The 13,618-nt window shown below is 52.8% G+C and overlaps 1 protein-coding gene across 1 annotated transcript; it reads right to left on the bottom strand.

Annotated features, from left to right (window-relative positions):
• Positions 1–3,736: 3,736 nt before the first annotated feature.
• NIFK (nucleolar protein interacting with the FHA domain of MKI67) lies at positions 3,737–12,978 on the bottom strand. The gene is made up of 6 exons (XM_069732632.1): positions 12,774–12,978; positions 7,923–8,051; positions 5,239–5,347; positions 4,959–5,170; positions 4,486–4,545; positions 3,737–4,196 (listed from the first exon to the last, which is right to left on the bottom strand). The coding sequence occupies exons 1-6, from the start codon at positions 12,927–12,929 to the stop codon at positions 4,017–4,019; spliced, it is 846 nt and encodes a 281-aa protein (XP_069588733.1). The 5' UTR covers positions 12,930–12,978; the 3' UTR covers positions 3,737–4,016.
• Between the last annotated feature and the right edge of the window lie 640 nt (positions 12,979–13,618).

The following is a 13,618-nucleotide window of genomic DNA, read 5'->3' as shown; positions in this document are numbered from 1 at the left end:
GGGACCTGTGATCAGAGAAAACTGCAGCACCGCCGCCCCGATCCCCACACTGACTACAGGGACCTGTGATCAGAGAAAACTGCAGCACCACCGCCCCGATCACCACACTGACTACAGGGACCTGTGATCAGAGAAAACTGCAGCACCGCCGCCCCGATCCCCACACTGACTACAGGGACCTGTGATCAGAGAAAACTGCAGCACCGCCGCCCCGATCCCCACACTGACTACAGGGACCTGTGATCAGAGAAAACTGCAGCACCACCGCCCCGATCCCCACACTGACTACAGGGACCTGTGATCAGAGAAAACTGCAGCACCGCCGCCCCGATCCCCACACTGACTACAGGGACCTGTGATCAGAGAAAACTGCAGCACCGCCGCCCCGATCCCCACACTGACTACAGGGACCTGCTATCAGAGAAACCTGCAGCACCGCCGCCCCGATCCCCACACTGACAACAGGGACCTGTGATCAGAGAAAACTGCAGCACCACCGCCCCGATCCCCACACTGACTACAGGGACCTGTGATCAGAGAAAACTGCAGCACCGCCGCCCCGATCCCCACACTGACTACAGGGACCTGCTATCAGAGAAAACTGCAGCACCACCGCCCCGATCCCCACACTGACTACAGGGACCTGTGATCAGAGAAAACTGCAGCACCACCGTCCCGATCCCCACACTGACTACAGGGACCTGTGATCAGAGAAAACTGCAGCACCACCGTCCCGATCCCCACACTGACTGCAGGGACCTGTGATCAGAGAAAACTGCAGCACCACCGCCCCGATTCCCACACTGACTACAGGGACCTGTGATCAGAGAAAACTGCAGCACCGCCGCCCCGATCCCCACACTGACTACAGGGACCTGCTATCAGAGAAAACTGCAGCACCGCCGCCCCGATCCCCACACTGACTACAGGGACCTACGATCAGAGAAAACTGCAGCACCGCCGCCCCGATCCCCACACTGACTACAGGGACCTGCTATCAGAGAAAACTGCAGCACCGCCGCCACGATCCCCACACTGACTACAGGGACCTGCTATCAGAGAAAACTGCAGCACCGCCGCCCCGATCCCCACACTGACTGCAGGGACCTGCTATTAGAGAAAACTGCAGCACCGCCGCCACGATCCCCACACTGACTACAGGGACCTGCTATCAGAGAAAACTGCAGCACCGCCGCCCCGATCCCCACACTAACTACAGGGACCTGTGATCAGAGAAAACTGCAGCACCGCCGCCCCGATCCCCACACTGACTACAGGGACCTGTGATCAGAGAAAACTGCAGCACCACCGCCCCGATCCCCACACTGACTACAGGGACCTGTGATCAGAGAAAACTGCAGCACCGCCGCCCCGATCCCCACACTGACTACAGGGACCTGTGATCAGAGAAAACTGCAGCACCGCCTCCCCGATCCCCACACTGACTACAGGGACCTGCGATCAGAGAAAACTGCAGCACCGCCGCCTCGATCCCCACACTGACTACAGGGACCTGCGATCAGAGAAAACTGCAGCGCCGCCGCCGCGATCCCCACACTGACTACAGGGACCTGTGATCAGAGAAAACTGCAGCACCGCCGTCCCGATCCCCACACTGACTACAGGGACCTGCGATCAGAGAAAACTGCAGCACCGCCGCCCCGATCCCCACACTGACTGCAGGGACCTGTAATCAGAGAAACCTGCAGCACCGCCGCCCCGATCCCCACACTGACTACAGGGACCTGTGATCAGAGAAAACTGCAGCACCGCCGCCCCGATCCCCACACTGACTACAGGGACCTGTGATCAGAAAACTGCAGCACCGCCGCCCCGATCCCCACACTGACTACAGGGACCTGTGATCAGAAAACTGCAGCACCGCCGCCCCGATCCCCACACTGACTACAGGGACCTGTGATCAGAAAACTGCAGCACCGCCGCCCCGATCCCCACACTGACTACAGGGACCTGTGATTAGAGAAAACAGCAGCACCGCCACCCCGATCCCCACACTGACTACAGGGACCTGCGATCAGAGAAAACTGCAGCACCGCCGCCCCGATCCCCACACTGACTACAGGGACCTGTGATCAGAAAACTGCAGCACCGCCGCCCCGATCCCCACACTGACTACAGGGACCTGTGATTAGAGAAAACAGCAGCACCGCCGCCCCGATCCCCACACTGACTACAGGGACCTGTGATCAGAGAAAACTGCAGCACCGCCGCCCCGATCCCCACACTGACTGCAGGGACCTGCGATCAGAGAAAACTGCAGCACCGCCGCCCCGATCCCCACACTGACTACAGGGACCTGTGATCAGAAAACTGCAGCACCGCCGCCCCGATCCCCACACTGACTACAGGGACCTGTGATCAGAGAAAACTGCAGCACCGCCGCCCCGATCCCCACACTGACTGCAGGGACCTGTAATCAGAGAAAACTGCAGCACCGCCGCCCCGATCCCCACACTGACTACAGGGACCTGTGATTAGAGAAAACTGCAGCACCGCCGCCCCGATCCCCACACTGACTACAGGGACCTGTGATCAGAAAACTGCAGCACCGCCGCCCCGATCCCCACACTGACTACAGGGACCTGTGATTAGAGAAAACAGCAGCACCGCCGCCCCGATCCCCACACTGACTACAGGGACCTGCGATCAGAGAAAACTGCAGCGCCGCCGCCGCGATCCCCACACTGGCCACCCTGATCCCCAGACATGGCACACAGGGGCAGAGGATAGGGACTTGTTATAGTTTTATCAGTTCATTGCAGAAAGTGACTTCAATATTTTGGCCAATACCTTACTTACATATCTGCTCAATTTAAGGATATAAATTCCAGCTCCAAGATGTAATTTAGAAACCCCGGCAGCGAGCACCTAGATCAGCGGCTCAATCCTGCGGCTGCTGCACCCCCTGTACACATCCTGTCAATGTGATTTCATCACACCTCACCCACACTGCAGATATTATAGCAAATGTTCATTCTTTGCACATTCAATGATTTCAGGCTTTGTAATACAAAAGGTGAAATCTGCACCAAATCATGTAACCACGAGTGGCGTGAGAAGGTAACCTAACTGCAGTTTACTCCTTGTGGGGAAATGTCTTATGCTTCCAGGTGTCAGAGACCTACACACGTCTGTGCAGCAAGGAGGCAGGCTACTGTACAGCAGATGGAAGTCAGTGACCACTACAAGGCTCGCACAAGCCTCGTACTCACCTGACTATAAAGCCAAGCGAATGTTACACAGCGCAGAAACATGGTTCCTATGAATAGTCTCCAATGATACAGATTTTATTACATTGTCATTGGTGACAGAATGTGTGATCTCTGCAGATGCCAAGATTGACAGGCGGCGCGCGGATGGAATGTGCAGTCCCCTCGCATCCTGAGGACACCGGACGCCATGTTTGTGGATGGCACCGATCCCATGTCCTAAGCCATATACACATGGAGGTGGCTCGTCACCGCAGCTGGGATAAAAAATATCAGGACGCAACATCACAGGAAGAGGAGAAAAGTGGAGACAATGCATCAGCGCTGCGGCATATGGCGGAGCTTCAATACGTGCGGAGCTTATAACATTACACCTTGTACTGACAGTAGTGGATCCTCGTGTGCGGTGCAGTCCCAGGACCGGAGAACAGAGCGGATCACTGACAGGATGGAAACAGATTCAGAGACTAATAATGACACGACCGAGATGGCCGACAACCTCGAGATCCACACACTGACAACATCCTGCTTTATTACCAACATGTGAAGCCTTGCGATTACGTCTGCCGCTCCGCAAAAAAAACGAAATCAGCAGCACAACCGCGATTCCCAGGGTGAAGGCACTAAATAACCGGAGTCCATGTCCTGCTCCCTCTGTGCCCACCGACTGCCGCCAGCTCAGAGCGAAGCTCCGGAGGAGTCTATGTGCGCCGAGTTATCTGGAGAAATGTCCACTCCACCCGCGGACAGGAGGTCTCCCCACAGAGTCCATGCAGCCGCCCCAATCTATTTCACACTTTTACTTTTCTTCTTCTTTCCAGTCTTCCTTGGCTCTTTTTGTTTTCTGGCGGAAGTTTCAACTTCTGGTAATCTCAGCACGATCTCATCATCACTGTCATCGGCAGCATCAACACGTACGGACTTCCTCCTCTCCAGCATGGACGGGGTGCACACAGGGGTCAAGTCCTAAACAGAAACTGCTCATTAATATCAATCTGTAAAGGGGCGGCGCAGCAAGGTCGGGGTCGGCACGCGGCCATGTCGGGGGGTCGGGGTCGGCACGCGGCCATGTTGGGGGGGGGAGGAGGTCGGCCTGCAGCCACGTCGGCACGCGGCCACGGCAGGTTGGGGCCGGCGCGCGGCCACGTCAGCAGGTCAGGGTCGGGGCGCGGCCACGTCGGCGGGTCGGGGCGCGGCCATGTCGGCGGGTCGGGGCGCGGCCACGTCGGCGGGTCGGGGCGCAGCGTCTGCTCACCTGACTGGTCACAGAGGTGTCAGCGTCGGCCGAGGACGCTCTCTGCCGCTTCTCCGCAGCCTGGAGGCAGAAAAGAGAAAACCACGATCACATTCTGCGGCAGATCGGACCACAGCAATGGACACTGCAAACATCGCTGAACGTTGCATTTCAATTCTGAACCTCGTTTGTGGTGAGAGACTGAAAGCATTTACCATCCGAAAGACTGAAAGCTGCGGCGAAAGCACAGGAGGCAGGAAGTCTGCAGCAATGTATGGTGCAACACAATGGAAAAATCCACGAGGAAACAATCCTGTGAGAACCCAGATTTCAGCCCAATATATTTTACCTGCACTGACACATTGTGCCAACTAACAGCTGTGAGAAGCGATTACAGAGACTAAATGTCAAGACTTAATGCAGGACACGAATGTATCCACGACGGGGAGACGACAGAGGAACGAGGTGCCATATACTGACGTGTCTGGACTTACAAATCCCGGGAAGTCGTAGTCGATGCCTTTCTCCGCCAGGCGTTTCCTCAGCTTCTTCTCCTTCTCCAGAAGCCTCGTCGCCATTCTCTTCTCCTGGGTTGTGCTGCGCTTCATGTTGTATCTCGCCACAGCCGGCAGAGAAGGCTTCTTAAATATGGTGTTACAGCCGATGAAGAGCCGGGGGTGGACCTTCTCCGGGGGCACAAATTCACCTGAAGAGAGAAGACCATAAACCTCCAACTCCACAATGAGGAGACCACCCCGGGACCCCGATACTCACACTTCAGCAGCCGCTCACAGAACAGGTAATTGTTCATCGTGTCCGCAACGATTTTAGCAACTTCATCGCATTCAAACTCCACAAAAGCGTAACCTTTACTGCCCCCTGTCTGCGAAAAAACAAGAAGATGATTACATGTACACAAAGACCGACAACAAATGTTACTGGTGTGAATGCTGCATTATACTCCAGAGCTGCACTCACTATTCTGCTGGTGCAGTCACTGTGTACATACATTACTGATTCTGAGTTACATCCTGTATTATACCCCAGAGCTGCACTCACTATTCTGCTGGTGCAGTCACTGTGTACATACATTACATTACTGATCCTGAGTTACATCCTGTATTATACTCCAGAGCTGCACTCACTATTCTGCTGGTGCAGTCACTGTGTACATACATTACTGATCCTGAGTTACATCCTGTATTATACTCCAGAGCTGCACTCACTATTCTGCTGGTGCAGTCACTGCGTACATACATTACTGATTCTGAGTTACATCCTGTATTATACCCCAGAGCTGCACTCACTATTCTGCTGGTGCAGTCACTGTGTACATACATTACATTACTGATCCTGAGTTACATCCTGTATTATACTCCAGAGCTGCACTCACTATTCTGCTGGTGCAGTCACTGTGTACATACATTACTGATCCTGAGTTACATCCTGTATTATCCTCCAGAGCTGCACTCACTATTCTGCTGGTGCAGTCACTGTGTACATACATTACTGATCCTGAGTTACATCCTGTATTATACTCCAGAGCGGCACTCACTATTCTGCTGGTGCAGTCACTGTGTACATACATTACATTACTGATCCTGAGTTACATCCTGTATTATACTCTAGAGCTGCACTCACTATTCTGCTGGTGCAGTCACTGTGTACATACATTACATTACTGATCCTGAGTTACATCCTGTATTATACCCCAGAGCTGCACTCACTATTCTGCTGGTGCAGTCACTGTGTACATACATTACATTACTGATCCAGAGTTACATCCTGTATTATACCCCAGAGCTGCACTCACTATTCTGCTGGTGCAGTCACTGTGTACATACATTACATTACTGATCCTGAGTTACATCCTGTATTATACCCCAGAGCTGCACTCACTATTCTGCTGGTGCAGTCACTGTGTACATACATTACATTACTGATCCAGAGTTACATCCTGTATTATACCCCAGAGCTGCACTCACTATTCTGCTGGTGCAGTCACTGTGTACATACATTACATTACTGATCCTAAGTTACCTCCTGTATTATACCCCACAGCTGCACTCACTATTCTGCTGGTGCAGTCACTGTGTACATACATTACTGATCCTGAGTTACATCCTGTATTATACTCCAGAGCTGCACTCACTATTCTGCTGGTGCAGTCACTGTGTACATACATTACTGATCCTGAGTTACATCCTGTATTATACTCCAGAGCTGCACTCACTATTCTGCTGGTGCAGTCACTGTGTACATACATTACATTACTGATCCTGAGTTACATCCTGTACTATACCCCAGAGCTGCACTCACTATTCTGCTGGTGTAGTCACTGTGTACATACATTACATTACTGATCCTGAGTTACATCCTGTATTATACCCCAGAGCTGCACTCACTATTCTGCTGGTGCAGTCACTGTGTACATACATTACATTACTGATCCTGAGTTACTTCCTGTATTATACCCCAGAGCTGCACTCACTATTCTGCTGGTGCAGTCACTGTGTACATACATTACATTACTGATCCTGAGTTACCTCCTGTATTATACCCCAGAGCTGTACTCACTATTCTGCTGGTGCAGTCACTGTGTACATACATTACATCACTGATCCTGAGTTACATCCTGTATTATACTCCAGAGCTGCACTCACTATTCTGCTGGTGCAGTCACTGTGTACATACATTACATTACTGATCCTGAGTTACATCCTGTATTATACCCCAGAGCTGCACTCACTATTCTGCTGGTGCAGTCACTGTGTACATACATTACATTACTCATCCTGAGTTACATCCTGTATTATACCCCAGAGCTGCACTCACTATTCTGCTGGTGCAGTCACTGTGTACATACATTACATTACTCATCCTGAGTTACATCCTGTATTATACCCCAGAGCTGCATTCACTATTCTGCTGGTGCAGTCACTGTGTACATACATTACTGATCCTGAGTTACCTCCTGTATTATACTCCAGAGCTGCACTCACTATTCTGCTGGTGCAGTCACTGTGTACATCATAGTCTGTGGCTTACGCTGCAGTGGGAACATCCTGCCAGCACAACATGACCGCTGCAGCCAATCACTGGGTGTAGTGCTGATGCATAAACTGCAAGTCGTAGGAGGTCAGGGATTGTCTATCAGTGGTGGTCGGTCTTCTAGGTGAGGAGCGCAGCACTTACAAGATTATGCCCGGATCAGCGCCCGGGCTCCTGTATTGCTGCAGGGAGAGCGCACAGTTTGCCCCAGTGATGCAGCCTCCGGCCCGAGCCATCAATCATGAGCGCAGCGCCCCCCGCAGGCAGGGAGTCAAGAGGCAGAGGGGCAGCGCTAGTACTCAAAAATATAGGTGTGGTGGCCGGTCAGTGAGGGGAGGCATTACCAGTCTGAGTCCTTACCACCACTACACCGCCCCTTTAAGGAGGGTCTTTGGGGTTTTTTTTACCTTTTTGCTCCGGGAAAGTCGCAGGCGGGAGATCGTCCCAAATTGGCTGAAATATTCCTTGAGCTGCGGCTCGAACAGAGAGCGGGGAATGTGGCCGATGTACAGGACGCCCGGGGTGACAGCCTCTGCCTGCAGGGAGAAAGCGAGGGATTCGTAACCATGGAAACCAGAGACCCCCACCCATCCTGCACACCATACAGAGAAATAAGAGCGAGCGCCGGACCACCGAGGAGGCAGCGGACCACCGAGGAGGCAGCGATCGCCCCAACAGTTATATCATCACCGACAGCAGGCAACGTCGCCCCAGAACTATGGATGCCGAGAAGCAGAGACGTGTGTGCGGGGGGTGACCCCTGCGGACCCCAAACAACCTGCCCAGAGCTGAGCACAAGAGATCAGCGGCGCCTGCTGAGCAGCAAAACAAACGCAAGATAAAAACGGGTGTGAAAGATCCGCAACGCGGCAGAGACGGGCGCCAACTGCACTGCAACCAGACGGCAACACAACCAGAACCAGGCGGAAGAGAGAGCACAGAAAGACCCGCAACGCGGCAGAGACGGGCGCCAACTGCACCGCAACCAGAGGGCAACACAACCAGAACCTGGCAGAAGAGAGAGCAGAGAAAGACCCGCAACGCGGAAGAGACGGCTGCGGTCCGCACCGTGACCAGATGGCGACACAACCAGAACCTGACATGAGAGGGCAGAGAAAGACCCGCAACGCGGAAGAGACGGCCGCTGACCGCGCCACGACCAGACAGCGACACAACCAGAACTTGACAGAAGAAAGGGCAGAGAGACACACTACGCAGAAGAGACGGACGCCGACCGCACCGCGACCAGACGGCAACACAACCAGAACCTGGCAGAAGAGAGAGCAGAGAAAGACGTGCAACATGGCAGAGACAGCCGCACCGCGACACAACCAGAACCTGGCGGAAGAGAGAGCACAGAAAGACCCGCAACGTCCCCAGAGAGCAAATATCTATAATATAACGCTGGGAGCGTCACTCTGTTCAAAGCCTTTATAGACTGCGCAAGCACCGGCGCAGTCTGGGCCTCACGGAGTGACGCTCCCAGGAGATCGCGGTATGCGCAAACACTGAACGCACACCACGATCTCCACCGGAGAGTCAGGGACCGCCAGGAGGGTGAGTATATTCACCTGTCCCCCGTTCCAGCGCTGCGTGCGGCTCCGTCTCCCGTCTCCTCTGCTGTGACGTTCCCAGTTCAGAGGGCGCGATGACGCGCTTAATGCGCGCCGGCGCCGCCCTCTGACTGAACAGTCACAGCCAGAGGAGCCGGAAGATGGCGGCGCGCAGCGGTGGAACGGGACAGACAGGTGAGTATAGCAAGTGCTGGGGGCCTCAGCTAGCGGTGACTCCGGCACCTGACCCCCACAGCGCGCCGGATGGCAGGATGGCAGCAGCACATAACAGAACGGGGGCGCAGGATGGCAGCACATGACAGAACGGGTCTCTTCCGCCAGGTTCTGGTTGTGTCGGCGGCGGTCTCTTCCCGTTGTGCGGCCGTCTCTTCCGCGTTACACACACACACTCCCCCGTACACAGCATATACAGGGACACACCTGGCACATATCTACACCCCCCAACACAGTGTGTATATATATTGTTTCCGATAGGTAGGTGTGTGTGTGTGTGTGTGTGTGTGTGTGTGTGTGTGTGTGTGTGTGTGTGTGTGTGTGTGTGTGTGTGTGTGTGTGTGTGTGTGTGTGTGTGTGTATATATATATCTTCCGCCAGGTTCTGGTTGTGTCGCCGTCTGGTCGCGATGCGGTCGGCGGCCGTCTCTTCCGCGGTGTGTGTGTGTGTGTGTGTGTGTGTGTGTGTGTGTGTGTGTGTGTGTGTGTGTGTGTGTGTGTGTGTGTATATATATACACACACACACACATACATATATTATACATACATTATACATACATACATAATACATATATATATATATATATACATATATATATATATACACATACACACACCCCTCTAGACACATACAGGGACACACCTGGCACATATGTACACCCCCCCCTGACACAGTATGTGTGCACATATATATATATATATATATATCTACTATATAATTGTCTAAGGGTCACTTCTGTCTGTCACGGTTATTCATTCGCTGATTGGTCTCGCCAGCTGCCTGTCATGGCTGCCGCGACCAATCAGCGACGGTCACAGTCCGGAAGAAAATGGCCGCTCCTTACTCCCCGCAGTCACTGCCTGTCGTCCGCATACTCCCCTCCGGTCACCGCTAACACAGGGTTAATGCCGGCGGTAACGGACCGCGTTATTCCACGGGTAACACACTCCGTTACCGCCGCTATTAACCCTGTGTGTCCTCAACTTTTTACTATTGACGCTGCCTATGCGGCATCAATAGTAAAAAATGTAATGTTAAAAAAATAATAATAAAAAAAAACCTGCTATACTCACCCACCGTAGTCGCTCGCGCCGGCCGCCATCTTCCGTTGCAGGTTCTGGTGGCAAAGATGGTATGGGAGAAGGACCTGCCATGACATCATGGTCATGTGACCGCGATGTCATCACAGGTCCTGCGCTCATACCGACCCTGGGACCGGAAGCTGCCGTGGACTACAAGGGGCCCACGGAAAGGTGAGTATATGTTTATTTTTTATTTTTTAACCTGTGACAAAACTGGCTGGGCAATATACTACGTGGCTGGCCAATATACTACGTGGCTGGCCAATATACTACGTGGCTGGCCAATATACTACGTGGCTGGCCAATATACTACGTGGCTGGCCAATATACTACGTGGCTGGCCAATATACTACGTGGCTGGGCAATATACTACGTGGCTGGGCAATATACTACGTGGCTGGGCAATATACTACGTGGCTGGCCAATATACTACGTGGCTGGGCAATATACTACGTGGCTGGGCAATATACTACGTGGCTGGGCAATATACTACGTGGCTGGGCAATATACTACGTGGCTGGGCAATATACTACGTGGCTGGGCAATATACTACGTGGCTGGGCAATATACTACGTGGCTGGGCAATATACTACGTGGCTGGGCAATATACTACGTGGCTGGGCAATATACTACGTGGCTGGGCAATATACTACGTGGCTGGGCAATATACTACGTGGCTGGGCAATATACTACGTGGCTGGGCAATATACTACGTGGCTGGGCAATATACTACGTGGCTGGGCAATATACTACGTGGCTGGGCAATATACTACGTGGCTGGGCAATATACTACGTGGCTGGGCAATATACTACGTGGCTGGGCAATATACTACGTGGCTGGGCAATATACTACGTGGCTGGGCAATATACTACGTGGCTGGGCAATATACTACGTGGCTGGGCAATATACTACGTGGCTGGGCAATATACTACGTGGCTGGGCAATATACTACGTGGCTGGGCAATATACTACGTGGCTGGGCAATATACTACGTGGCTGGGCAATATACTACGTGGCTGGGCAATATACTACGTGGCTGGGCAATATACTACGTGGCTGGGCAATATACTACGTGGCTGGGCAATATACTACGTGGCTGGGCAATATACTACGTGGCTGGGCAATATACTACGTGGCTGGGCAATATACTACGTGGCTGGGCAATATACTACGTGGCTGGGCAATATACTACATGGACATGCATATTCTAGAATACCCGATGCGTTAGAATCGGGCCACCATCTAGTTAGTATGTATGTATGTATGTACGTATATACACACACACACCACACACGGACACACACACCCGGACACACCACACACACACCGGACACACCACACACACACCGGACACACCACACACACACGGACACACCACACACACACGGACACGACACACCACACACGGACACACCACACACGGACACACCACACACGGACACACCACACACGGACACACCACACACGGACACACCACACACGGACACACCACACACGGACACACCACACACGGACACACCACACACGGACACACCACACACGGACACACCACACACGGACACACCACACACGGACACACCACACACGGACACACCACACACAGACACACCACACACAGACACACCACACACAGACACACCACACACAGACACACCACACACAGACACACCACACACACGGACACACCACACACACGGACACACCACACACACGGACACACCACACACACGGACACACCACACACACGGACACACCACACACACGGACACACCACACACGGACACACCACACACGGACACACCACACACTACACACACATGGACACACCACACACACATGGACACACCACACACACACGGACACACCACACACACACGGACACACCACACACACACGGACACACCACACACACACGGACACACCACACACGGACACACCACACACACACACCACACACACACACCACACACACACACACCACACACCACACACACACACCACACACACACCACACACAGACACACCACACACAGACACACCACACACAGACACACCACACACAGACACACCACACACAGACACACCACACAGACACACCACACACACACAGACACACCACACAGACACACCACACACACACACGGACGGACACACCACACACACACACACACACACACACACGGACGGACACACCACACACACACACGGACGGACACACCACACACACACACACACACACGGACGGACACACCACACACACACACCACACACACGGACACACCACACACACGGACACACCACACACACACACACACACACACGGACGGACACACCACACACACACAGTCGCACGCGTCTCTCTCCTCTCCGCACACATTCGGCGCTACCTGCGGTTTCTTGCGGATTTTCTGCACTTTCTCCTTGAAAACCTCCTGCAGTTTGGGGTCCAGGGAGAGCAGAGGACCCTCCGAACTCTGCGGCTCCGCACCCTGCGCCATCTTCACCAACTGCGAGTGCAACACGTGGATCCAAAGCCCCAACATCGCCACCCAGCGGCAGGAGGAGCGCTGCGACCGACAGCGTTGGAAATAGCGACACCTAGCGGGAATGATGGGGAATAACGAGAGCGTCTCACGTCTGACATCTAGCGGGAGAGCGGCAAATAACAGAAACCCATCCTAGAATGGAGACACCTAGTGGTGGAAATGCAACATGACACATACAGCAGTTACTTCAGGAAGCGACACCTTGTGGTACATTTTTAAAATAACATCGACCATTCCCTGATCAAGTGCCCCCTGGTGGTAAATGTGCAGAATAACAATAGCGAGATTAATAAAAAAGGAAATGCGACACCTGCTGGTTAAACTTGAATTTAACGACAGCAGAACAATACTAAAGCGACACCTGTTGGTGAATCTGAGAATTTACCACAGTAATATCCCGACAAGGCGTCACCTAGTGGTACATTTTGATCATAGCAACGATATCGTAGTGATCAAGCCACACATACTGCGGATTTTCTATGACAGCAGTAATTTTTCTCAAATAGCGACTTCTGGTGATAAATCTTAAACATAACAAAGGTATTGTAATAAAAAAAGTGACATGTAGAGGTAAAACGACAAATTAACAACCGAATGAAAAATATTTAGAATTGAGAGTCCTCAGTGGTTGATACCTTTTAATGGCTAACTGAAAAGATGGTAACAAATTGCAAGCTTTCGAGACT

Source organism: Ranitomeya imitator, chromosome 7 (assembly GCF_032444005.1).
Source record: "Ranitomeya imitator isolate aRanImi1 chromosome 7, aRanImi1.pri, whole genome shotgun sequence".
In the NCBI taxonomy this organism is placed as follows: Eukaryota; Metazoa; Chordata; class Amphibia; order Anura; family Dendrobatidae; genus Ranitomeya; species Ranitomeya imitator.
This window is presented reverse-complemented; position numbering and strand designations above follow the sequence as displayed.

Excerpts from the sequence above, each read along its gene's own strand:
- NIFK (XM_069732632.1), bottom strand. The coding sequence starts at position 12,929 with ATGTTGGGGCTTTGGATCCACGTGTTGCACTCGCAGTTGGTGAAGATG. Across the intron at positions 5,348-7,922 it reads GACTTTCCCGGAGCAAAAAG|ACAGGGGGCAGTAAAGGTTA; the intron begins GTAAAAAAAACC and ends GTTTTTTCGCAG. Across the intron at positions 4,197-4,485 it reads ACACCTCTGTGACCAGTCAG|GACTTGACCCCTGTGTGCAC; the intron begins GTGAGCAGACGC and ends GTTTCTGTTTAG.